At 38.3% G+C, this 27,930-nt stretch overlaps 1 protein-coding gene across 3 annotated transcripts in view; it reads right to left on the bottom strand.

The window, feature by feature from the left end:
* LOC138165359 (FAS-associated factor 1) overlaps nucleotides 1-27,930 on the bottom strand; it is a 419,204-nt gene that overhangs the window by 285,245 nt on the left and 106,029 nt on the right. For all 3 annotated transcript variants that reach the window (XM_069093610.1, XM_069093612.1, XM_069093611.1), the window contains exon 4: nucleotides 25,711-25,916. In XM_069093610.1, the coding sequence (XP_068949711.1) occupies nucleotides 25,711-25,916 (206 nt within the window). The remainder of the gene's footprint in view (nucleotides 1-25,710; nucleotides 25,917-27,930) is intronic.

The following is a 27,930-nucleotide window of genomic DNA, read 5'->3' as shown; positions in this document are numbered from 1 at the left end:
GCTATAAGTAAACTCCAAAAGACTCATGATGGAGAGAGATGTCTACAGTCAGAGAAAGAACCAGAAAGAACAGAGTTTGAATGCAGATTAAAGCAAATTACCTGCTCTCTTTCTCTTTCTTGTTTGGTTTGATTTCCTCTTTCCCACTGTTCATTCCATCCATTACAATCTTTCCTTTCAACCTGATCAATGTCTAATGTGAAAGTATCTGCAGATCCTATACCTGATTGTATGCTGCCTTGTGTGTGTGGGTGGGGGTGGGGGAGAGGGAGAAAATTTGAAACTCAAAGAACCGGGGAACTCGTAAACTCAAAGTAAACAAATAAATTAATAAAGAAAAAAATAATAATAAAAAAAGAAAACCCCAAATGGGGTCACAAAAAGTCAGACAAGACTGAAAAGCAACTCAACAACATAAATGGGATGCTCCTCAAATTTGCTTATGACTCAGACCTGTGAGAATAGCTAACTAGATTACAAAAAGATCTTGAAGGGATAAGATAAGATTACATTTATGGCTACTGAATTTTCAAGTTTTACACCTGGGTGTAAAAGAATCAACTTCATAATTATAAGATATGGGAGAAACAGCACTTTATCTGAAAAAAGACAGGAGGGTATTCATGGACCCCAAGCTCAATGTGAGTAAGCAGTGTGATCTGGAAAACAAAAAAAGCTAATGGGATCTTGGACTGGGTTAAGAGGGGTAAAGTTTCCAGGAATGAAGAGATGATTAGTCCCATGGTACTGTGACCCTTTCCAATGTCATCTGAAGTATTGTGTTCGGTTCAGTCCACCATGGTCTAGTAAAGACAAGATAAACTCAAGAGTAGGGCCAGAGAAGGGTGAAATTGGAGGTTCTCTAAAGCTCCTCCCAAAACTAAAGTGAACTTCCCTAAGATTCTGTTTACTCACTTAGAAAACAGATATATAAATACAGAGTAATGCCAAGTCAGTCATACCTCCTTATCATTTATCTCATCTCCTAGGTATTAACCAAACTCTCCTCTCTAGGTCCTTATCATAGGACTCCTTATAAGTGAGATTAATCATTCTGTCTCCTTCCTCTGAATTTTTATTCAAATTATACCCACTGACCCTGGCTCTCCCCCAAGGCTCTGTCTTGGGTCACTTTTTTCTCTATACTATTTTGCTTGATCTCATAAGCTCCAATGAATTCAATTATAATCTCTCTGAAGATGATTCCCAGAACAATATATCAAGCCATAATCTTTCTCCTTTGAACTCTAGGCCTACACTGCATCTCAAACTGGATATCCCATAGGTATCTCAATATCAACATGTCTGAAATTGAACTCATTTTCCCCCAATACTTTCTGATTTTTCAACTTTACTTCAGGGTAACTGTTCAGGGTACCACTTATCCTTCCAGTGACCCACAACATTGGTAACAACTTTGACTCCTCTCACTTGTCCAATCTACTATCAAATATTGTACATTCCACCTTCATATAATCTTTCATTTATGTCCTATTCTCTCCACTTATACAAGTACCACCCTAGTTCAGGTCTCTATCATCTCTCAGCTGAACTGTTGCAATAACTTCCTATGGTCTCCCTTCCACAGGTCTTTTCCGACTCCCATCAAACCTCCATTTACCTGACAAAGTGACTTTTCTGATCATGTCATACTTCCCTCTATCCCCACTCAATAAACTTCAGCAATCCCTTTTACTTCCAGGATCAAATATAAAAGCTTCCATTTGGCATTTAAAGCTTTTCACAACCCTTTTCCAACCTTTTTTAGTCTTCCTACACTCTGCTTTCCCTCCTCAGATTCTATGATCCAGCTGTCCTGCCCTGCTAACTGTTCCCTAATACATGACATTCCAGCTTCCCAAATGACATTTCACTGGCTGTTCTCTGTAATCTCCATCTTTACTTCTGCATCCGGGTTTACTTGACTTCTTTAAGATGACTCCAACTTCACTTTCAGCAGGAGGCCTGTTCCACCTGCTGCTCACAACCTCCCTTTGAGATTATCCTTCACCTACTTTGTGTATATCTTCTATGTACATGCTGTCTATCCCATTAAAATGTGAACTCCTTGAGAGCAAGTGCCATATTTTCCCCCTTGTTTATACCCACAACACAGTGCCTAACACAGAGCAGGCACTGAATAAACAGATGTTTGCTAACTGACAAGCTTGTTAATTCTTTTGTCATTATCACTGTTACTACCTTAACATTTGGTGTCGCAGAATTTTTTAAAAGCCAACAACCATTGGTAGATAGTCAAAAATGCCTATCAAAATGTCTGGAGAGAATTCGATGGCCATCCTTTCCTATCATTCAATTCCAGAAGAAAGAATTGTTTGGAGTTCGGCAATGAAAGCCAACGGGGAAGTTACTGGGTCAAATGATGGAGTCACCATTCAACTGTCTCCATTGAAGTAAGGAGAGAGATCTTTCAAAATGAGTTGTTGAGGGCTCCATTCAGGAAAGAGGTTTGGGGATTAAGGAAAAAGCATCTGTTGTAGGTGAAACAAAACTAGTCCAGGAGTCAGGAAACCAGTGTTCAAGTTGAGGCTAATACTAACTAGTCATGTGACTAGGGACAAGTCAGTGCATTTCAAATACAGTCTATTCTCTATAAAATTGGATAATATCCACTGTTTCACAGGTATTACCAGACACATTATGGGTATAAATTGTCCAGTCATTCAAGTTTAAGACCTCAGTCATCTCTGATGCTTCCTTCTCCCTCACTGACCACACCAATCAACTTCCAAGTCTTGCTGACTTGACCTCCATTTCTCAGATATTGCTCCCTTTGCCCTCTCCATATCCTAGTGAAGGGGAAAGTTATTTAAAGTCTAACCTGGTTCCAATATGAACACTTCAGCCTTTATATATATATTGAGAGAGAGAGAAAGAGAGAGAGTTCCTCTTCAAATACTCTATAATCCAGGCAAACTGGTTCTCTTGCTGCTCCTCACACATGCCACTCCATTTCCCATCTCTGCGCCATTACACAAGCTGTCCTCCATGCCCAAAATGTGTTCAGTCTGTCATATTTTAGAATCTCTAATTTTCTTCAAAGCATACTTCAGATGACATCTCCTACATGAGATCTGACCTGACTTTCCCCCTCCCCTGCTAAACATGATTACTCCCTCCAGTCATTTTGCCTACTAAGGTTTGCATTATTATCTTCCAAGTTTTGCAATTCATCACTCTTCTTCACCTTCAGATCCTTTAGGTTTCCTATCATTTCCACACTCAAATTATCTCTTACATCTAACCTTTCCTCTCTATTTACATAACAGCTTTGTTCTGGTCCTCATCCTCCCTCTCCTAGACTACAAAAATGGCCTAACCGGTTTACCTGCTCCAAGTACCTTCTTATTCCAAACCATCCTTCAATTAGCCTTCAAATGATTTTTCTTAAGTGATGGTCTGACCATGTCACCCACAACAAACTCCAGTAGTTCCCTATTGCCTCAAAAATAAACTAGTTAAGATATTAAGAGACACCCTGTTTTCCAGATCTAAGGCCCAGCAAACAAGTTGTGCCCTGAGCTTGGCATAACAACAATTCTTTGTGCTCCCACTCTGGATGATCTCACCCTCTGGCAAAAATCACATTACTACTATGTTGCTTTGACCAGTACCAGGTGTTCTCTGAGCACAGAAAAGCACTGGACAAGCTTGAACAAGTTCTGGTCCTGAAGCTCTGCTATAAATCAAACTTGTCACATTGTTTGCTGTTAACTGTCATTGTTAGGACTACAGCTCACTATGTGGACACTAGTATAAGTACTAAGATCTGCCTACACCAACGTGGGTCCCCACGCTAGAGGTAGTGTCCAGGCACATGTGTCTAATTTGCCTCCTTGATAAATGCAAGCCATTTCCCTTACTTTGAAATTGAACTTTAGTTTGATTCCTGACTCCTGTCTCTAGCCTGCTCTGTTTGGCTCTGGCAACCCACAGGTTTGGTCAGTATGGTCTGGTTGATAAACTCTTCTATTTGACTTTTAAAACCCTTTACAACCTAGCCCTGACATCACTCTTTAGCATTATTATATATTCTTCTTCTTACACTGACATATGGCACTCCATCTCCAGTCTTCACACCTTTGCAGGTACCATTTCTTATGCCTGGACTACCCTCTGTTCTCGCCTCAGACTCAAACAATCTCTCTTCTTTCAAGACATAGCTCTGTAACGGTATTGGTAATCTGAAGATCTTCCCTGCCCCTTAGCTGGCCTAAGGGAAACTGAAGACCTTTCCTGCCCTTAATAGGCCAAATATAATCAATCACATGGAGCCCATGGTGGGAGGAGTTTGCTGAAAGGGGACAAGAAGAGTTGAGCAGGAAGGAACAGAGGGGAGCATGAGCAGTGTTGGAAGCAGAGAGAGTGGAGGCAGAACAGCTAATGTCAGTGAGAGAGGGGCATTTTTGCTTAAGGGACCCTGTTTTATTTTGAAGGCCTGCCAGAGGGAAGGCTTAGGGATGCCGGTGCTCACTGCATTGGTTATGTGTACCGACTTCTTAGTTGCTATGATGAATTTGGCTTTCTGGTGTTGGGATTCAGCTTTCTTGTACTTCAATAAATGTTTTGTTTCTGTCTTCCATGTGGAGAGTCTGTTACATTTTATGGCTCAGAACTACAATAACATTATTCATAGCCACAATGGGTGCTATGAATATCGCATTATAAACTCAAGCACCACTTTCAACAAGAAGCCTTTCCTGATTCCACAATTACTAGTATCCTATCTGCTTAACCACCTTTATGTATACATACAATATACATATATATGCATTTATATATCTATATGTATAATTTCTTTATATTTATTCCATACATTCTTATATGTACTTGTTGTCATTCCCATTAGAATGTAATGTTCCTAAAGATTGTGGATTATTTCACTTCTAATGCCTAGCACAGTGTACATGGGAGGTGCTTAGTAAATAAATGTTTGCTGACTAGATGCTGTCAAATCCCTCCAGTAGAAGGTAAGCACCATTAGGGTAAAGGCAGTGACCTTTTTTTCTTTGTATCCCTGATGCCAAGTACAGTACCTTTCACACTATAGGCACTTAATAAAGGTTTGGTTGAGTTGAATGACAGTAAGTGGCAATACATTTCCAATGATGACTTTCACAAAAGACACCATCAGTGTAACTATGAAGAGGTAACAGAGGAGATGCCTGAACACTGTGTTAGTCACCAGCAAATATTAAGTGAATTCAATCTATGTATGAAGGTCCAAGACTTCCAGGGCACTGGGGAGAAATGTATAAAGGAAAACAGAGAAAAAAACAAGTGAATGGTTGAAAAAGTGTTTACTAAGCCCTTCTTATGGACCAAGTACTGTGCTAAGTGCTGGGAATATAAATGGAGAAAACAAGGTCTCTGTTTTCTCAAACTTTAGAGTCAAGAAAAAAAACATACCATGTTTCCCCGATAATAAGACACTGTCTTATTAATTTTTTTTGGACAGAAAAACACCAGAGGGCTTATTTTCAGGGGAGGGCTTATTTTAATGAACATTGACAGCAATTTTAATAAACAGGTAAATGTGAACAAAAAAAAAATGTACCTTTATTCAATAAGCAAATCACTGGGGAAGAACAGGATGACGCGCTCACGGCTGCAGCTATGATTGGATGCAGCTTGGAGCGCGGTGTGTGTTTCACGGGGGGGGGGGCAGTGCATACAGAGGGTACCGTAATGTAGCATGTAGCGCAGAGCGCAGGGGATCACCTTCACTACAGTAGCAATCTCAATAGGTCTTATTTTTGGGGGAGGGCTTATTTTAGAGGAATCTTACACAGTAAGGGGAGGGTTTATTTTAGGGATAGGTCTTATTATCGGGGAAACACGGTACACATAAGAGATTGCAGCAGCAGCAGGGTACATGGGAAGGCCCAAAAGAATTGTACAAGTTGAGGCTAAAGTCTAATGTAAATAGTTGTGATCTTCAATGATGGAAAATTATCATGATGTTAACCTTTGAATACTACTACAAACTATAATTCCACTATATATTTTTAAACATTTTTATTTATTTAAAGTTTATAGGTTATACATATGAAATTATGAAAAACATTTCTGTATTAGTCATTTTGTACAAAAAGATTCAAATAAAAGAAAAAATGAAAGAAACTGAAAAATAGTATGCTTCAGTCTGTGTTCAAATAATATCAGTTCTTTCTATGGAGGCGGATAGAATGTTAGTACTTCGGGATTGTTTGGACCATTGCATTGGTGAGAATAGCTAAGTCTATCAAAGTTGGTCACTGCAAAATGTGGCTGTTCCTGTATATAATGTTCTCCTGGTTCTGTTCACTTCACTATGCATCAGTTCATGTAAGTCTTTCCAATTTTTTCTGAAATCATCCTGTTTGTCATTTTTTATAGCACAATAATATTCCAATTCAATCGTATACCACAACTTGTTCAGCCATTCCCCAATTGATGGGCATCCCTTTGATTTCCAATTCTTAGCCACCATGAAAAGAGCTGCTATAAATATTTCTGTACAACTAGGTCCCCTTCCCTTTTTTTGGAATTCCACTATATTTGCCTTCATACCAATGAGATTATGATTCCAACAAAGTATGGAATCCTAGTATTATTTACATTTACTTCATAATATTTTTGTATTATTTACATTTACTTCATAATATTTTCATAACAATATATTACTTCATAACACATTTACTTCATAATATATTTTTGGAGCCTGCATAGACTGTGAGAGTGACTCCTCATCAGGGCAGCAATCATCATCATCATCATCATCATCACTATTATTATGGGGAAATAATAAAATATGTAATACATAACAAGAGGAGAAGATCAGATTCTCTAACACTAAGTTTACAGAGTGTTGTTGTTAAAAGAAAAAAAGAAGGCACAGAAAGGGGAAGTCATAGAAGCATAAGCAGGGAACCTAGAAGAAATGACAGGGAGGACATCAAGTTCAACCCCTTCACTGACTGATAAATCCTCTGGAATGGGGCCTATGCCTCTGCTCTTCACCAGTCAAAGGAGGTTCAAGGTGGGAACAAGCGAACAGAATGACATGATGGAAGTAGTCTAATGGAAAACAGAAAATAAATAAGAGAGAAGGAAGCAAATATTAAAAAGTCATGGCCCAAACTTAACACACATTGCTGATTTATTCAATCTACAAAAGTTTGAAGGATTTATTTAATTAGGGGGAGGGGGTGTGTTGAGAAAGACATGAAAGATCATCCAGAGAAATATTGTCAGTTGTCCTGCCTCAGTCACTGTCATCCTTCTGCCTTGAAATGGGAGAATCTTTTTTCCCCAGAACAAGAAGCGTTCTCCCATGGACCATTTCATTTAAATCTCTATATCCCTCAAAGTTTCCATTAACAACCTTCACACCGATGGGGAAAGCAAAGCAAGACAAGGCAGTGCTAAGCACTTGTGAAACAAATTTAAGCAAAAGAAAGTCATTACTACTACTACTACTATTACTACTGCTGCTGCTGCTGCTGCTGTTGCTACTACTGCTACTAATAATAATAGTAGTTAGCATTTCTACAATGTCTTAAAATTTGCAAAGCATTTTACAAATTACAAGTGATATAATCTTCACAAATATCCGTTTGAGGTAGGTGCAATTATCATCCCCATTTTACAGATGAGGAAACAGAAAAAAACAGAAGTTAAATGACTTGCCTGAGGTCACACAACTAATAAATGTCTAAGGAAGAATTTGAATTCAGGTCTTCCTGATTCCAGTCCAGTGCTCTAGTCACTTCATTCAAGAAGGTTACATTTTAATGGGGGAACATGGAACAAAAAAGTAAGCTGAAAGGGGGATGTTTGCCATGGTTTCAAAGTTCAGATGATCAGGCAGACGCAGAGGAAGGCCGGGGCCGGGAAGGCGCGGCAGGCAGAGGCAGGCCCAGAAGGAGCCTGCTGGGGCCTGATGGGGCCTGATCAACTCAGAGGGCAAGTCTTCCCACCAACCACAAGGTCCACTACCAGGCCTATCACCAAAGGGCTGGGACTGGAAAGAGCAAGGTAAGAACCAAATACAGGGGCCCCTGTCCTGGACAACAAACACTCTTGGGGCTACCACTTCATAGCCCAGAAATTTAAAAAAAAAAAAAAAGCCCCTTTCAGGACCTCCAAAGACCAAGATGACAGAGTGAACCTCACTTGCTCCAAACCCCCCCTCTGACCCTGAAAACATAGTAACTCTTGCCCCAGGGCAAAACCCTCTACAGTAAAGGCTTGGGATCCTAGAGAAAGGGTGTGCCTAGGGCCCTGCCTCAAAATGGGTAGAAAGCAGACTACAAAGACTCTGGAGTCCTACTATCCTCAGAGGGAAGAACCAACCTCAGAGGGAGACAATGTGGACTCCACACCCAAAGCTGAAACTTCGACAGGGAATGGGTCCCAAGTACAGAAGGCTCTCCTAGATGAGATCAAAAGGAACTTTGAAAACAAAATGAGAGAGATAGAAGACAAAATGAATAATTCTCTCAAAACCAAAATAGCAGAATTAGAAAAACATTATAATGAGGAAAACATCTCTCTAAAAAGAAAAGTGTATGATATGGAAAAGGAGCTCCAAAAATTAAGCAAGGAAAATGATTTGCTAAAAACTAGAATTGACCAAATGGAAACAAATAACTCTATGAGGAACCAAGAATTAGTCAAGCAAAACAACAAGAATGAAAAATTAGAAAAAGAGGTAAAATAACTCAAAGAAAAAAATAACTGACCTGGAAAACAGATACAGGAGAGATAACCTGAGAATCATAGGCCTACCAGAAAATTATGATGAAAAAATGAGCCTGTACAACATTCTCCAAGAGCTCGTTAAGGAAAACTGCCCTGAGATACTAGAACCTGAGGGTAAAATAGAAATCGAGAGAATCCACTGGACACTTGCTGAAAGAGATCCCAAATTGAAAAGTCCTCGAAATGTTGTGGCCAAACTCCAGAACTACCAGATAAAAGAGAAAATACTTCAAGCAGCCAGAAAGAAACAATTCAAATATCAAGGGTCCACAGTGAGGATTGCACAGGATTTGGCAGCCTCTACACTGAAAGATCAGAGGCAGTGGAATTCAATTTTCCGGAGGGCAAAAGAGCTCGGCTTACAACCAAGGATCACATGCCCAGAGAGACTGAACATATTCTTCCAGGCAAAGAGATGGTCATTCAACGATATAATGATCAGTAGAAGGACAAGGGAGAGGAATGAAGGTTGACAGACCTAGTCCATTCGCCAAAATAGTGACCCTCCCCCAAAAGGAACAATGGAAAAGGAGGGGCCAACAGGGTAGGACCATAGAGTCCAATGGTTACTCCATTGTGAAGAGGTCTCAGGTGCTGAAGGGAGATCCAGAGTGAGACAACAGCTAAGGAATGGGGGTTACACCTAGAAACAGAGGTAGGAGGGGAAAGCAATCAAAGATGTTTTAATACTTGTCTAGGGTTATACCATCAATCAATGGCAAAGCCAAAACTCTAGAATCTAGGTCATAAGCCCTTTTTTTAATGTTACATTCTAATTCAGGATTGTACAATACATACAACATAATGTATATCATAGAATCACAGGCCCTAGTCAAGCTGAAAGGCTCATTACAGGATGACAGCTACCAGAGGCCGTCAAATAAACCAATATAGGAGATGACTCATATGAAGAAAACCACAGATCTGAGTCACAGAGGTAAAGATTTTTCAGACACATCATGATGTGTGCGCTAAATATTCTACTTAGCATCACCAGATCATAGAATTAGAGACCCAGAAGCAAACTTAGGGTCGGGCAGTCCAACATCCTCAGTTTATGACGATGGTTTAGAAGCAGAAACTGGCTCAGAGAGGGAAGTACAGTTCCCTGGGTCACAGAGAGTGTTCCTTCTTATCTGCTGAATGATGAGCTTAGATTAGATAGCCTTGGATGCCTCTTCTAGCTCTAGACATAGGATCAGGAGAGATATGATTTGAACTCAGGTCCTTTGACTCCACTCCACTACTTTTTCTAGACTGAATTTTTTTTTCTGCTACTACTAGTGTTGCAGGCCTAGCCTAGTAGCAGACTGTGGGTCAGGAGCCTGCTTAGCTCAGTACAGAGACTAATCACCATGAGGCTGGCAGCTGTGTCTTGGTCACAGTGACCCATAAAGCTAATATAAATATATCCACCAGAGAAAGGCTTCCAGCATATTGGCTAGGTCCTTTACAGAAACTTTATACAACATGGAAAAGAATAGCCAAAAATTAAGATGTAGAAAGATTGTAAATGTGCAGTGGGGGAGGGAGTTCTTGACCAAATGAATCCTCAAACCTAATAGTCTCTTGCAATCTACTTCTGGGTCTGCAGCTAGACAGGGCAAGATTCATCGCATCCTTGGATCTTTATAATCACCCTGAAAGGCGGGCATGGGAGATGGTGAGCTTCTTGGTCTGAAGATGAAAAAGCTGAGACTCAGAGACGGGAAGTGTCTCAGCAAAGGTTTTGACACCAGGCTCTCTCTATTCTACTACGAGCTGTCTCCTGTCATGATGTTATGTCCACAGAATTTTAGAGCTGAAAAGGACCTTTGAGATAATCTATCCCAACTTTTATCATTCATAGATTAAGGAAATGGTGTCCAGAGAAGGAAGGGAAGGTAGATATACAAATTTATGTTATCCAGAGAGCCAAGATTAAAATTTGGATTTCCCAATTCTCAAACCTTTCCTCTATGCAGCTGGTTCAACATTCAAGGATTGAACTGAATGAATGAGTGTTTAATTAAGTGCTTACTATGCACTAGGCATGGTAGTAAGTGCTAGGGAAACAAAAACAAAGAGAGACAGTCCTTGCTCTCAAAGAATATGCATTCTAATGGGAAGAAAAGGATGTTGAGCATAAGGAGTTACAAGTCAGGGTTTAGTTGATTATAATGCCTTAGAACGGAATATATATGGAATATAATGGAATGGAATGCCAGAAGCAATGATACAATTATTTGATTACAGTGCTCAGAGTAAGAGATGGAAAACAGGGAGAAGAAAGGTACATATGGCAACATGTAGGCAGGAAGACGGTGGGAAGTCAATCATATCATTGTTGTTTGTCCTTTATGCTTGAAGAGGTCTAATGACCTAATGGGATAATGTCTTGACTTGCATGTGAATTGATTTAAGTGAGATTAAGTGAGACAGAGATGCAAAAAGTCATCATCCCCACTCTCTTTTCCTGAGTCACTGAAGTCCACCTTAGCATCTCTGATGTCTAAGCTCTAAAGCCCCACAGGAGCTGCTTCAGCTGCACTCATGGCCACTGGAACAAACTGTTCTCCTGTGCACACTCTGCCTGGGAGGAAGTCTTCAAAGGCCTGGGGTAGACATCTTCCTCACTCAGACAATCAGTGACCCTTAACCTGGTTTAGCCCATCGCATCCTTTACAATCCTTACAATCACCCTGAAAGACAGGCAGGGGAGATGGGGAGCTTCTTGTTTTGAAGATGAAGAAGGAAGACTCAGAGCTGGGAAGTGTTTCAACAAAGGTTTTGAAGCCGAGCTCTCTCTATTCTACTACCAGCTGTCTCCTGTCACGATGTTACATTCACAGCATTTTAGGGCTGAAAAGGACCTTAGAAAGAATCTATCCCAACTTTTATCTCCTCTGCACACTCTGCCTGGGAGGTAATCTTCACAGGCTTGGGCTAGACATCTTCCTAACTCAGACAGTCAGTTACCCTAAACCTGGTTTAGCCCATCTGCTGGGGTGTGACCACTGTGCATGCAACAGCTTCTTGGAACCACGAGTGAGAGCTGGGTGACCCGTTAAGACACCAAAGGTAGATAAGCAGTCTTAAAAAGGGCTCAGCAAGCCCTTACACCAAAAGTGTGAGTCCTCCTTTAACACTCCATACACCTCATACCACCACCCCCAGCAAGTAAGATGGCTATGCTCCAGGATAAGAGTTCTAAATATCAGTGGATTAACCTTCCCACTCATCCCAAAGAGTGGTGGCATAGATTTTAGAGGGTTCTAAGCCCAGAGTATGGGACATAAAAGTTTGTTACAGAGAATGCTGATCCAAGGTGGGACAACAGAGGCAGTGGCAAAAGACAGATGGGGTGTTAGTTGGGGTGGATGACTGCATGGAAAGTGAAAACAATGTATGATTGGGGGCATGAAGTCAAGAAGAAAAATGTAGGAGACTAAGTGGCCTGACCTGCATTTGTTCTGATACCATTCAAGACCTCTGGATTTCTGAGCTGGAAGTTATATGAAGGAAGCCAACTAGAAATATGGAGAATATAGGAGCTGGTTCTTCTAAGATGTCTATTTTCCACAAAATGTCAAGAATGAAAATAAATGTATGCTGATCAAGCCTTTTGGTTTTTAGCAACTATGCAAATAAAAAGGATTACAGGATTTACAGGTAGAAAGCAACCACAGAAACAATCTAATCCAATACTGATATGTGAAAGAAATTGTGACCTTCCAAAGGGAAAGAACCCTGATTAGGGACCCACAAGTATTAATTAGCCACAGAGAAACCAGAGCCTCTGGATCTTGTCCCTAAGTCACTTCCTATAAGTAATGACTCTTTTCAAGAGGCTGGTATGACATGATACTGCTTCCTATGTACAGGAAACCATTATAAGCAAACTGGGAAGATTGGTGTGTAGTGGACCATTTAAAAGGTCTCTGAAAAAGAAGGTAGAATAATCATGTGTACCCTAAAAACTTAGTACAAACACAAGCCACTAGGTGTCACTCTCTGATAGTTTATATAAAATTTGAGACCAGTTATATCATCATGGTGAGAAATTATGCAGATATATTTCCCTTACTCAGCATCTCTTTAAATTTGGCCATGTCCAGAAATTACTATTTAAGAAGAGGTCATCATAAGAAAACACAGAAAACTTAATTTGAACTTACCATGGTATCCTTTTTTCTCATTTCAACATTTCTCCTCAAGTTCAGTAGAAAATTTAACAGCTAAACTATGTTATGGTAATCAGAGCCCAAGGTTTATAATTGGAAGATGTGGCCCAAATCTCCACTATTCTAATATGACCTATGCAACCTTGGACAAGTCACACCCTCTCCTGGACTGTTCCTCCATCTGTTAAATGAGGAGATTTAGCTACATTATCTCAAAGGACCTGTCAGTTTGAATACCTATGATTTATAATTAGAAAGGAGGACAAAATTCCTAAGAAGATACTGCCTTCATACTCTGAAAAACAAATCCCAATATTATACTCATTTCTCAGAAGCAACTCATTCCATAGCTCTTTTGGCTAATTTGATTCACAATGAAGAGAAAATGTATTCAAGAATCAGTATAATGAAAGCAGGCACACAGGCCCACTTTCTCCTTTCTTTAGATCTCTAGCCTTTAGTACAATACTTGGCACATAGTAAGCAATTACATAAATGCTTGTTGACTTGCCTTGGGGCGGGGGAGGGGGGGAGAGTTGTGCAGCTCTGATCCAGTCCAACAGTCAGATCAGAGACAAGATACCAACTGCACATGTTTCTTACTGATTTCATTGTATTTGTTCTCAAATAAAATGAATACTTATTGCCTTTGACCACATACAAGTTTTAAGGAAAGCTGATAAAATGTACCGATTACAAAATGGGATCCAATCAATGAAAATTGATTAAGCACCTGCTATGTGCCAGAGACTGTGGGAAGAACTGGGGATACAAAAAGGAAAGATACTCTACCCTCAAGGAGCTTACACTGTAATGGGAAAGACAATATGCAAACAAATATGTACAAAGAGGCTATATATAGCCTAATGGGAAATAATTAACAGAGGGAAAGCACTAGAATTAAGAAGGGCTGGGAAGGTTTCCAGTAAAAGATGAGATTTGAGTTGGGACTTAGAGGAGGTCAGAGAGGTTGGCAGGCAGAGTAAAGGCTGGAAACAACAGAAGAAAATGCCTAGAACTAAAAGATGGGGTGTGTTATTCATGGAAAAGTCAGAAGGCCAATGTCACTGGATGTAAGAGTGCCTGGGCTAGGAGTAAGGGTAAGAAGATTCAAAAGGTAGGAGGAGGTTAGGTTATGAAGAGCTTTGAATGCCAAAGAGAGCATTTTGTAACTGATCCTAGAGTCAACAAGAAGCCACCGGAGTTTACTGAATGGCAGGGGGCGCCGGAGGGGTGGGGGGGACGGACGGACATACATGATCATACCTGCATTTTAGGAGTTATTTTAGTGGCTAACTGGAGGATGGACTGGAGTGGGGAGAGACTTGAGGCAGGAAGAGCCACCAGCAGCTAGTGCAATTATACAGGTGTAAAGTATGAGGTGATAAGGACCTGCACTAGAGTCAGGACAGTCTCAGAGGTGTATTCTAGAGCTGCTGCAGAGGTAAAATCAAGAGACCTTGGCAACAGCTTGGATGTGGGGGCAAGGGGGAGTGAGGAGTCCAAGATGATTCCTAGGTTGAGACTGGAAGTCTAGGAGGATGGTGCTGCCCTCTCGAAGATGGGATAGGAGGGGGTTGGGGGAAAGACAATGAGTTCAATTTTGAACAAGTTTAAGGTATCTTCTAGACATTGTTTTATAGCTCTGAAAGGCAGCTGGATGTTATTTTGGAGATGAGCAGAGAGAGTGGGGGAGAAAATGTAGATTTGAGAATCATCAGCATAGGTATGGTAATCAAATCCTTGGGAGCTGATAAGATCACAGAGCCCAACACTTAGCACCCACCCAGAAACACCTGGCCCTGTAACCTTGAGCAAGTTACTTAACCCCAATTGCTTAGGGGTGTTCAAGTGGCTCAGCAAATAAGAGCACCGGCTCCAGTGTTGGGATGATCCAGATCAAATCTGGGCTCAGATACTTAGCACCACACCCAGAAATAACTGGCCATGTAACCTTGAGCAAGTTACTTAACCCCGATTGCTTAAATTAAAAAAAAAAAAAGAATATTTTAAAATTTTACATGTAATTGGAAAAAATATTTAAACTTATTTTTTAAAAAGTTTGAGGTAGAGGAAGAGGGGGGGAGAAGAAACATATTAGAAATGTTGTGGAGATAAAATTGACCATGCTTGGCAAATGACCCAGTGGATGATGAAGAAAAGGGAACTGCCTAGGATGACTCCATGATTTCTGTGTACACATAAATTCAAGCAGGGTTAATTATACTATCTTTTTTCCCCCAAGTAACAATTTAAAAAAAAATTAATCATTTTCTCACATTACCATATCCTGATCTCCATTTAGCCAAAAACAAACCTATCAAGAAAAACAAGTCCATTAAATAGATATTAATATCAAAATAAATTCCTATATTTGATATAAATGAAAATATATGTCTCTTTCATCACTTTAAGCTCATCACTTGTCTGTCAGGAGTTCAGTGGCATGTCTCATCTTTATTGTTTTAGAAGCCTGGTTTATCATAGCATTGACCAGAGTTCTAAAGGATTTCAAAGTCGTTTTTCTCTATAAAATAATCATGTTCTTATTTTGCTCACTTCAACTGCCATTAGTTGATAAAGTTCTTCACAATTTTCTCTGAAATTATACATGTCATCATTTCTTATAGAATCATAGTATATTATAATACCATAATTATAGCCTTATTCCACATTAAAAAAATGTTTAATTATATATGAATAAAATTGTCCATTTTCTCTTATGTGATCCTATCACGTCTCTCTCACTAGACATCTTTTCCCTATCCATAAATATAAAAGATAATTTTTTCTTGTTACTTAAAATTTTTTTAATGAGTTATTTTTAAAAAGTCACATATCCATCTGGAACTTAAATCTGTACTTAAATGGTACAAGGTAGGAGTCTAAAAAACTGAACTTCTACCAGACTACTATCCAGTTTCCCATAAACTTTTCTCAAATAGTGAGTCTTTCCCCCAGTAAAGAGGGTCTTTAGTTTTTATCAAATACTATGTTTATATGTTTGCTTCTGTATGTTGTGTGCCTAATGTGTTCTACTGATTCGTGTCTTTTTTTTTTTTTAACCAATACCTAACTGGCTTAATGACTACTGCTTTGTAGGACTGGTACTAATAGATTTGCTTCCTTCCCACTTTCTTTAATTATTACCCCTGAGATTTCTGATCTTCTGTCCTTCCATATGAACATATTATTTTTCTAGCTAAATAAAATATTCTTTTTTAAGTCTCAATGGTATAGTATTGAATAAGTAAATTAATTTGAATGGTATTGTCATTTTTTGCAGCTAGGTGAAACAGTGAGTGCTGAGCCTGGGGTCAAGAAGACCTGCATTAAATCTGGCCTCAGACACATACTAGCTGTGTGACCCTGGGCAAGTCACTTAACCTTATTTGCCTCAGTACACTCATCTACAATGAGCTGGAGAAGGGAATGGCAAACATTCCAGTATCTCTGGCAAGGAAACCCCAAATGGGGTTATGAAGAGTTGGATATGACTGAAATAAACAGATGTCATTTTTATTATACTGACTCAATATCCAAATGAGCAATTAATATTTTTCTAATTGATTAGGTCACAGTCAACTTCTGCAAGGAGGATATTATGATAAGATTCATATAATCTTTAAATGAATTTCAGAAGATATATATTAAAGTATTTCATAGCTTCTGTACTTCTTTTAAATGGAATTTCATTTTCCAGTTCTTGCTAGGTTTTGCTAATTATATATAGGAATTTTGATGATTAATATCGATTTGTCATATATCTTCCAATTTTGCTGAAGTTGTTTCAATTTTTTAATTCTCCAAGTAAACCATCATATCATCTACAAAAAAAATGATATTTTGTATTCTCTTTACCTATCCTTATTCCTTCCGTTTCTTTCATATCTTATTGCTATATCTAAAATTTCTAACATTATATTAAATAATAGTGATAATAAAAGTATTCTTGCTTTATCTCTGATCTTACTGTAAAGGCCTCTTAACTTTTCTTCATTATTTAAAACTTGCTCTGGATTTAGATAAATACTCTTTATTACATTAAGGAGACGTCTGTGTGTATTCCCATGATTTCTACAGTTTTTAAGAGAAACATGCTGGATTTTTTTCAAGATTTTTCAGTATTTATTGCCATAAGCCTATGTTTTTGTTAAATGTATTATTAATATGGTTAACTATATCTATAGTCATTCTTATGTTAAAGCAACACCATATTCTTGTCATTATAAAGCCAATGTGGCCATAGTGTATAGTCCTTCTGATATGTTATTTTAGGCTACCTGGTAATATTTTAATTTTTGGATCAACATTCATTAGGGATATTGATCTGCACATTTTCTTTCCTCTACTTTGTTGTTACATGGTTTAGGTATCAAGATTCTCTCTCTCTCTCTCTCTCTCTCTCTCTCTCTCTCTCTCTCTCTCTATATATATATATATATATATATATATATATATGCATGTGTGTGTGTTTGTGTTTATCATATATGCTAAAGAAAAAGAGTGGAAGGTATCCTTCTTTTCTTATTATAATAAGTTTATGTAGTACTAGAACTAATTATTCCTTGAATTTTTGCTAGAATTCACTTGTAGAAATTCACTCTAGAATTCATCTGGTTCTAAAGGCTTTTTTTTTCCTTCTGAAGTTCATTTATGCCATATTTAATTTCCTTTTCTGATAGTGCATTATTTAAATAGTCTATTTTTTCTTCTGCTTATATGGGTAGTTTATGTTTTTATAAGCATTCAACTGGGGCTGCTAGGTGACACAGTACATAGGGTGAGTCATTTAACCCTGTTTGCCTCAGTTTACTCATCTATAAAATGAGTTGAAGGAAATGGCAAACACTCCAATATCTCTGCCAAGAAATATTGTCATGAAGGAAGAGGTCATGAAGAGTTGTTGTTACAAGCATTCAACTATTTTCTCCAAGTTATCAGTTTTGTTAGCATATATTTGGGCAAAATCATTTCTTATAAATTCCTTTATTGCCTCTTCAAATTTTATAAGTTCTTTTTCATTTTTCATATCAACAATTTGGTCATCCCCTCCTTTTTTGTCAGGTTAGCTAGTCATCTAATTTATCTATTAGTTTTTGCTTTTTAAAATCAACCCCTCCGTTTTACCAATGAGATGGTCTTCTTTGCTTTCAATTCTATAAATGACTCCTTAATTTTCAAAATTTCTACACTATTACATAGTTGAGAATATGTGACTTGTTCATGGTTTTTTTTTAATTTGCATGCCCAATTCATTGTTTTGCTGTTTTTTTCTTTTGATTTTGTTTTATTGTTTCATGATGTCTCATAAAGTCATTAGATTCCATTTGCCCAATTCTAATTTTTAAGGAATTATTTTCTTCAGTGAGCTTTTATAACTCCTTTTCCATTTAGGCAATTCTACTTTTTAAGGTATTCTTTTCATCAGTTGATTTTTGTACCTCTTTGTCTATCAGGCCAATTCTTTTTAAGGAATTCTCCAGGAAATTTTTGTATATCTTTTTCCATTTTGCCAATTCTGCTTTTCAAGGCATTGTTCTCTTCGTTAAATTTTTGAACCTCTTTTTGATTTAGCGTATTCTGTTTTTTAAGGTGTTACGCTTTCTTTACCAAGATGATGACTTTTTTGTTATTATTTTCTTCTATCACTCTCATTTCTCTCCCCGATTTTTCCTCTACTTCTCTTTATTGGTTTTAAAAATCCTTTCTGAGCTCTTCCATTGCCTGGGGACCAATTTATATTTTTCTTTGAGGCTTTGGATATAGGAGTTTTGACTTTGTTGTCTTGTGAGTTTATGTTTTGATCTTCCCTGTCACCATAGTAACTTTCTATAGTCTAGATCTTTTCCTGTTTACTCATTTTCCAGCATGTGTCTTGACTTTTAACTCTATGCTAAAGTTGGGCCCTGCTTCCAGGGTGGAGGAAGCATTATCCTAAGCTTCAGTTGTTTTGTGCAGGTGTTTTCAGAGGTAAATCTGGAGACCTGTAAGCTTTTTATTCTTCTAAAGTGATATGATCCAGGGAGAGGTGTGTTTATTGATCTCTTGCACTTTGCACTGGTCTGTAAGTGACCATAAACACTCTTTTGAACCCTGGAATTGTGATCAGCCTCCTTGTTACCCCTTGGCTGCAAGCTCTGGTATACTAGTGCTTCTTCTTGCCCTGGAACTGAGACCCAAGACTGTGACCCAGATCCAAGTATGGGCAATACAACAAGAGTCATGTCCCCAGTAGCAGCAAAGGAACTCCTGTAATCTCCTTCTAACCAGCTGTCCCATCCCCTTAGCATCTGTGGGTCGAGAGGTCTGGAAATTGCTACTAATTCAGCTGCCCCCGACTACTGGCTTGCTGGGGAGTAGTTTGCAGTGGACTGTGCTCCACTCTTACCTTGATGCAAGAGACCTTTCCTAACAACCTTCTAAGTTGTCTTGAGCTGGAAAACTGTTTCCTTCTGTCCTTTTGTGGGTTCTGCCACTCGAGAATTTATTTTGAGGCACTATTTAAAGGTATTTGGTAGGGTTTGGGAGAGAGGTCAAGTGAGGCCCTGCCTCTTCTCTGCTATCTTAGCCTCTCTCAATTACTGCTCTTTTATTGAAGAAAGCATTTAGAGACAAATTTTCTCCTCAAAATTGATTTAGCAATATCCCCTAAGTTTTGGTATACCGCCTCATTATTGTCATTTTCTTTGATGAAATTTTGTATTGTTTCTATAATTTGTTCTTTGACCTACCAGTTCTTTAGAATTGTTATTTAGTCTTCAATTACTTTCACATTCTTTCTTTACAGTCCTTTATTGAATATAATTTGTACTATATAATTATCAGTAAGATATATTTAGTATTTCTAATTTTTCCATGTTTTAGTGATGTCTTTATGCCTCAACACATGGTAAATTTTTGAAAAGGTACAGCCAAAGGTACACAAATTCCTAATGTCACGTTTTAAAGTGATCTGGAATCTTCTGTATACTGGGGCACTGCCATTTTCCAATATCAAATAGGCTGTCTTCAAGTACCCAGAAAGCTGAGATGTAGAAGGATTAAGAAAAAGGGGGTCTTAATCTTTTTTCTTTTCCTGGACCTCTTTGGCAATCTGATAACAATTACAAAATGTCTTCTCAAAATAATATTTAAAAATAACTCAAAGAAATGCTCAATTTCAGTTAGATGTTAGTTATATGCCTGTTGTCTGCCCTGTTGGAGTGTGAGCTCCTTGAGAGAAGGGACTGTTTTGTGCCTTTCTTTGCACCCTCTGAACTTATTATTAGCGTAGTTCCTGACGTATACCGGGTGCGTGCTGACTTGCTGAACTGAGCTGGTTTAAGACAAAGAGCATTATATTGGTCAAAGGAAAATAGCCTCCTTACCAATTCACGTTTATAAATATCAGGGTCTTTAACATTAATAAAGAATGGCTTCTATAAATAGATCAAGTGATTAAGTTTTTATTTTCACCTAATTCCTTTGCAAGGCAGGGCATATTTTAAAATAGAAAAAAAATGAATATTATTTTGTAAATTGATTTTATATATAGCCCTTTTTTTCATAAATATAGTCACTTTACCATTCTTAATCAGAATGTGAATATGAGGACTTTCAAATTACTTACAGAGTATACTAATTTTCTAAAAGTTATCCACCAAAAATGTAAGTTTCAGGAAGAAACTTTTGTTTTAAAATGTATTTTCTTCATCTAGTATTATCCCTAAAAAAGAAAAAAAAAAAGTAACTTTTAGCTCAACTAACCTTCCAAGTACTCTGGCACAAGAAAACCAGCATATTTTACACTAAAATAGAATCAACCTTGTTCTGCCTATCAGAATAAAATTTTTCCAAAGAGCCTCCCTTTTAAAGAATTTTTCATAAAGTCAATTATTATTATAAGTATGTTAAAATCTTTATGTAGCTCCTCTCTTACATTTCTTGATATAAGTCAAGATCTATGAAGCATGCAGCATTGCTAATGCACAAGGGACTACACTTAAACCAGGACTCTGCAAACCTATGTTTGCCACTGGCATCAAATGAGCTCCATCACTGCTGACACCAATACATTTTCCCCCATTATTCTGTCTGCAATTTTAAAAATTCATCAATTATGCTATTTTTTCCGAGGTACCTTTGTTGTGAAGAGTCTTCAAAGGAATAAATCTTGCCTAACATGAGTTTCAACATTTCATGCACATGGAATTAAATAAGCATCTTTGACTATACCTATTGCTTCATCCACTTGCTATGAAAAATAGAAAGATTCTAATTTATTGAACTAATTAACCAGAAAGCTCTTCAGACATATAGGCAGCTCTCTCTCCCACGATATTGTCTGCTTTGTAGATAATTTTCTATGCATCCTTTCAAATATGTCACTAACTATGTATCTAGAACCAAATATTTCTCAAATGAGGCCTTTACACGTATCAATTCTGAAGACAAATTTATATGGCTGCAAATGTACGGGAACAAGAAAAACTTGTTCTTGAAAATCTGAGAGAAGGAGATGCTTTTTAAATTATTTTATCTTGCCAAAGTATTCTACATGTACACTTTTAAAACACTGCTCTGTTCACTAGGTTTCATGCTATTACAGCTAAAAAGCATTTGGACAAAGCAAACATAGCAGTTCTTTTCCATTTAAGTAACACCTGAAAATGTTAATGATATAGTGAATATATATCTCTGGATATGGTCTTTTTACCTTGTATATATATACATATATATATATATATATATATATATTTCTGGGGCTTAAACTGCCTCTATTGCCTTTGCCTTTATTAGATTTCACTATTTCCTTCAAATTGGTAATGTATTTATCTATCACAAAGGATATCATTATACTTTTAAAACAGACTTGTTTGGGACAATTAATTTTGAATTTAACTGAATTTTAATTTTAAAAATTTAAACAATTATTTTTCTCATTATTTCATTTTTGAGGTGAAGACAGTTAATTATATTGTATATTCATCTGTATACAGTTATATCCATTTAGCATAATAAATGACATTAAGAAATAAACATTATGCTATTTTTTAAACTTCCATGCAAAGATTGTTTAACTTCCAATTTACCCATTTCAACTTCAAAGCATAAGCAGAGCACTGATACACAGCTCCTTTGGGTCATGAGCAGAAGGAAGCCTGCTGATTCTAACAATGTGTAGATAATGCCTGCATTCAGATCTCATACACAACAATGTAAATTTGATCTCATTGGTGAATATTAAATACTAGTTGAACTGGATTCATGTTTAGTCAGAGGGAATTCACTAGGCTTGTCTTCCTTTCCCTTACATTGACGTACACTTGGTACAAATTCAAAAAAGGTAGAGATGGAGCAGCTATCTTTGAATAAATCAATAATTCTGGCAATTACTTAGCAACCGGTTTGGAAAATTCTTAAGTGGAGGCAGTAGTGCAGGGTCAGGGTTTGGCAAGGCATAAACTTCTCTGGGGCAAGGGATTTTTAGAGAAGGGTTCAGTGTGATAGTAAAGCAGCACTGAGTCCAGTGAATTTGTGGCCCGGCACTAAGCATTTGTGATATGATAGTGTGAGCCCTGGGCAGAAGGTCAAGAGCCTCCAAGGCAAGGCCCCAAGCCAGAATAGAACCAAATAAACTAAAGACATTTTTTCCTATGGCTACAGAAATCATGGATCATGGAAGCAAGTTTCTTGGGTTCTAGTACTTTTGCTCTTCCCTAAAATGAATCTAGCGTTAACCAAGTTCATAGGAAAATAAGAAAATCAATTCTCCCCCCCAAAATATCACGGTGACAGTTCCACAATAATCAAAGTCAAGGAAGCTGAATATTGCAGCCAGAACGCAGGTAGCCTTAAATCCACATTTTATACCAAATACCACCACAGAGTCCAAATGGAGGTGAGATCAAAACATTAAAAATCACATCATAAAAAATGTAAAGGACAATCAAAAGGTGTAACTTTCAGATCTATGCCTTTAGGGAAAATATTTAGCCAAAGCAAGGGAGAGAGGTAATCATAAAAGATGAAAAAGTAAAAAGTTTCAATTATATAAAATTTGCAAAATGTTGCCTGAACAAATAAATACTTAAGTGCCCAAAAATAAAAAAAAATTTGCAAGAAATACCTCTAATTAAAGTCTGATATCTAAGATGTATCTAGAACTGACATAAATATATATGACTGCACATTCTTTAAGGGGTAAGTTGTCAAAAGATACAAACAATTTTGGAAAGAAATTCTAGTGATCAACAACCATACTCCCAATGTTCCCAATCACGAAATCCCAACCAATGCTCCCAAACACGAAAAGAAATACAAATTAAAACAACTCCAAGGTTCCACCTCATAGGGATCAAATTGACAAATACGACAAAAGATGAAAATGATAAAGGTTAGTGTGAGGACAGACACACTAATTCACAATGAGAATTGTTGTAAATTGGCCTAAATGTGTTAGTAAACAACTTTAAATTGTAGAATTGAATTTATTCAAACTGTTAATGACCTTTGGGATTCCACTGCTAAAAATATAATCCAAAAGGTCAATGAAGAAAGGTTCCATGTACGCTGAAGGCGATCAGGCAGCGAGCATCGGCTACGTGCTCACTATGTGCCAGGCACTGAACTGAGCACTGGGAATACAAAGAAAAAAGCAAAACACAGCATCGGCCTCAAGGAGCTCACAGGCCAATAGGGGCAACAACATGTGGACGACTATATAAACACAAGGTACGTACAGAGGAGAAAGAAGCCAGGTACAAATGGCAGGTAAGGGGAGGCAAGCATTGAAAAAGGTCTCTTGTGGGGGCAACTAGGTGGCGCAGTGAATAGAGCACTGGCCTTGGACTCAGGAGGACCTGAGTTCAAATTCGACCTCAGGCACTTAACACTTACTAGCTGTGTGACCTTGGGCAAGTCACTTAACCCCAGTGGCCTTGCCTTCCCCCCCTCCAAAAGGCCAATAATAACAACAACAACAAGGCCTCTTGCAAAAAGGGGACACTAAGCTGAGTCCTGAAGACATCTGAGTTAAAAGAAAGAGAAGTTTTCAAGGAATGTGAAAGTAGAATAGACAAGGTTGGGTAACTGATTAGATATATGGGGTTGAATGCCCAAGCAAGACAGTGATATGAAGAAAGTTTCCATTTTTAACAGCACTTTTTGTAACAGCAGAGTTAGAAACCAAACTAGATGCCCTATGACTAAGGAACAGATTGTGGTACATAAGTGGAATGAAATATTGCTATGCCATAACAAATGACAAATACGATGAACACAGAGAATCATACAAAGATCTATAAGAACTGGCACAAAGTGAGGTAAGCAGAACAATACACATGATGACTACACCAGTGTAAATGGAAAAAAGATTGCAAAACAGTTAGAAGTAAATTTCGCGTGAACAGACTTGGCCCCAAAGAAGAAATATGAGAAGAAACCTCCATCCCACTCCCTTGCAGAGTTGGGAAGCCTAAAAGCATGGTACAATGAACAATTTTTTCGACGTAAATTTTTTTTCTCCTTTGTACTTTTTTTTTTTAAAGCAATCAGGGTTAAGTAACTTGCTCAAGGTTACACGGCCAGTTATTTCTGGGTGTGGTGCTGAGTATCTGAGCGCGGATTTGATCCCCCAGGTCATCCCAACACTGGAGCTGGTGCTCTTACTCGCTGTGCTACCTGGCCGCCCATCCTTTATACTTTTTTTCCCCTTTAAAAATATTGTTTTATATAGGATTGTTCTCTGGGAGAACAGAAGGTTAAGGATACTGGAAGAATTTATGGTGGTATAAAAAAAAGTATTAATGAAAAATTATTTAAAAAAAAAAAAGAATCCTGGTAACTTTGGAGAGGGCTGTTTTGGTTGGATAATTAGGTCAGAAAACAGAGGGTCAAAAAGAGAGTGAGAGATTAAGTTGAGGCATCTAGTATAGACATTTTTCTCAGGATTTTTATCCTAGAAAGGGATGACTGATAATTAACAGAGACAGTAGAAGCAAATATGGGTTTTTAAAGGATGGGGGAGACATGGGTAGGTTTCTAAGATAGAGGGTATGACCAAGTCTCCATGTAAGCTAAGGTGGAGTATAGGTTATAAGAACTGAATAGACTTAGAAACTAGAAGTTAGGATATTTGTGGAAATCTCAATATGTATGCTAAATACCCCCAAGGGAAGGAGTTAGATTGCCAGCTAAACACTAACCTCACAGAGGAAGGAAGAATGTCTTCTGGGGACAATGAGATAATGGCCACCAGGTTCTAGGTTGAGTGATAAATCTGGATAGCATGAAGCTCAAAGGAGAAATGTTGCTAAGTTAGTTCAGAAGTGATAACAGTTAGCATGGATTAGTTTGATGATTCTACTAAAGAAAATAACCCCATGCTAGTAACAGCAAATAGAACACATACTTCAAGGGGCATGTTGGGAGGAAAAAGATCTCATCTATTCTAACTGTTCGTGTCTTAAGAACAGTAGTAGCCCCATAAAAAGCTTTATTCTGCAGTTATGTAAAGGATCACTGAAGTGAGTTGTCTGAATATTCTACGACACATTTTTAAGTCCCTTGAAAGAAATTTTTTTTTAAATCATGAAAAATTGTTCGGTACCATTGTATCAAATCCTGATATTAAGTTATCTGGGACTCTGGTCCTGTCCAGTAATGAAAAGTCAGAGAATAATGGAAAGCAACTCACTCCCTGAGGAAAAGAGCCTCCAAAATGACAAATGACTTAAGAACAGCTCTCCTCCAACCCCTACTATCACTCATTAAACCCTGACTGTAGAAAAGGCCTTACCAACGGTGCAGCTATCTTCCAGGACCACATCTACACTGCGGTCTCTGTACTCCACTCTGAAGTCCAACATCCTTGGCTGCCTCTCCACAATCTGTCTAGATGGCACTACTGGTCGAAATGCTGAGGAAGAAGGTGCCGAAGCAGAGGCTGCAGAATGACTGGCTGGTCCATATGCTGGGCCTTGTCCAGTCTCCCCACCATATTCACTGGAAGGAAAACAAAGAAATGTCAGTGTTGGTCAATCCATAGAGTTTAACATAAATGTCCCAGGTACTTTCCTGACTCAAAGCACTTTCCATAAATACTCTCATTTCTTGAAGTCTCTGGGCAAGACACTGGGGAAACAGATACAACAATGAAACAGACCCTGCATTCAAAGAACTTAAGAGTTTTCAGGGAGGGGGACCAAAGAGACACAGAAAAATCAATATGAAATCAATATAAAATATCCAAATCACTTTTGGTGGAGAGGGAAGCGAGGTAGGATCAGGAGAGGCTTTGAGGGAACCTAGGGATTCTAAAAGCAGAGGCAAAGAGGAGCTACAAAGGCAGGGAGAGGAAAGATGGAAAGCTGTATATGGGAAACAGCAAGCATGTGCATTTGGAATGTAGAGTGGACAAAGGGGATTCACGTGCTGTAAAAAGGGGACCAATGTTTTAAATGACAACTAGGAGGTTATATCTGAGAACTGATGTAGGAGGTGGTCACTGGTGCCAACTAAGTAAGGGAATTACATGGTCAGATCTGCACTTACACAGGATCACTTAGAAATGCAGAGGATGAGTGGATCAAGGAAAGGCTAGAAGAGAGGAGGCCACTGCAACAACTCAGGCAAGGGATGCTGGAGGCCTGAACTGCAGGGGTATCTTTGTGAAAAGGTGACAGATGGACAAGGCAAAGCCAATATTTGGCAATCGACTGTATGTGTAGAATGAGATAAAGGGAGGAGCTGAGAATAATGTCATGGGTTATAAACCTGGAAGACTAGAAAAATGATGGCGTCTTTGATACTAATAGTGAAAATCTGGAAATGAGAAGGTGTTAGGATAGGAGAAGATGATCACGGATTCTTGTCTGAACATGTTGTGTTTGAAATGAAATGTTTCCTATTCAATCCTATGTCCAATGGGCAGTTGGTGTCATGGGATAGAAACTCACAGGGGAGATCAGGGCAGGACACACAGATCTGGGAATCACGTAGAAAACAACAGTTAAACCAATGCGGTCACCAAGTGAAAAAATGCAAAGAGAGAACAGAATTCATGATGTAGCCTTGAGGAATACTCACACTTTGGGTGCAAAGAAGATTTGGTAAACTGAAAAGGTTTAATATTCTACAGGCAGGGAGACCTATTAAGTGACAATTGAATTAATCCAGGCAAGAAGTAATAAGGGCCTATTGTGGGCCCAAAAATATACAATCTGTAGTAAAAGCAACTGAGGCAGAGCTCCAAGCCAATAACCATTTATTTGAGACCTGACCCCCTTTAATAAGTAGGACTTCATTATCTTCCTCATGAGGGGCCTTGGTTTTATAGTATTTGGCAAGATGATACAGATGATGTAAAATACAGGGTTTCATTGGTTGACAGACTTGTATATATACCTTGACACCTCCAACCCAACCCCAGGAAGGCTGATAGAAAGCATTTACATAAGCCAAAAAACGGGTAGAACTGATGGTCATAGGATGGGCAAGGCAAGGGTCACCCACTGGCTAAGTGCTCATGGCAGTTTTCCCCTACTAGACAATAGGGAGGGATGACAAAGGACAAAGGGACAAAAAGAAGCTAGGGGACTTTCCATGTCATTAGGATATCTGAGACACACTGGGTTTGGTCATTTACTCATCAAGAAAAAAAGGGTCGATGTCCTCTAGTTAGCTTCCTATGGTTAAGTAAGTGAACTTATAACCTCTAGGTCAAAGTTCTGGGGTCTAATATAAGACCAGAATTTTAAACTACAGGTCACCAACTGACTATAAAAGCAACTGACTAAACATATATATTAATAGACAAGTATAACAGAAATAATCACTACCCCTATGGAATCATACTAAACTAAATAATACTGACTGGAATTAAATTAATCGTTTGACACATTACACTAGGGTAGTGGTGATGCCAATATACAGACAGTGACAGATCCAACAGATGTTGTTAGGATAGAATGCATAAGATTTAGCAAATGATTGGATATGGAAGAGGAAAAGACTGAGG

The sequence above is a fragment of the Petaurus breviceps genome, unplaced genomic scaffold (genome assembly GCF_028583685.1).
Source record: "Petaurus breviceps papuanus isolate PSGF00001 unplaced genomic scaffold, PetGlider_PUasm1.0 208, whole genome shotgun sequence".
Taxonomy (NCBI): Eukaryota; Metazoa; Chordata; class Mammalia; order Diprotodontia; family Petauridae; genus Petaurus; species Petaurus breviceps.
Note: the sequence above shows the minus strand (reverse complement) of the source record. Positions and strands in the feature narration are given on the sequence as shown.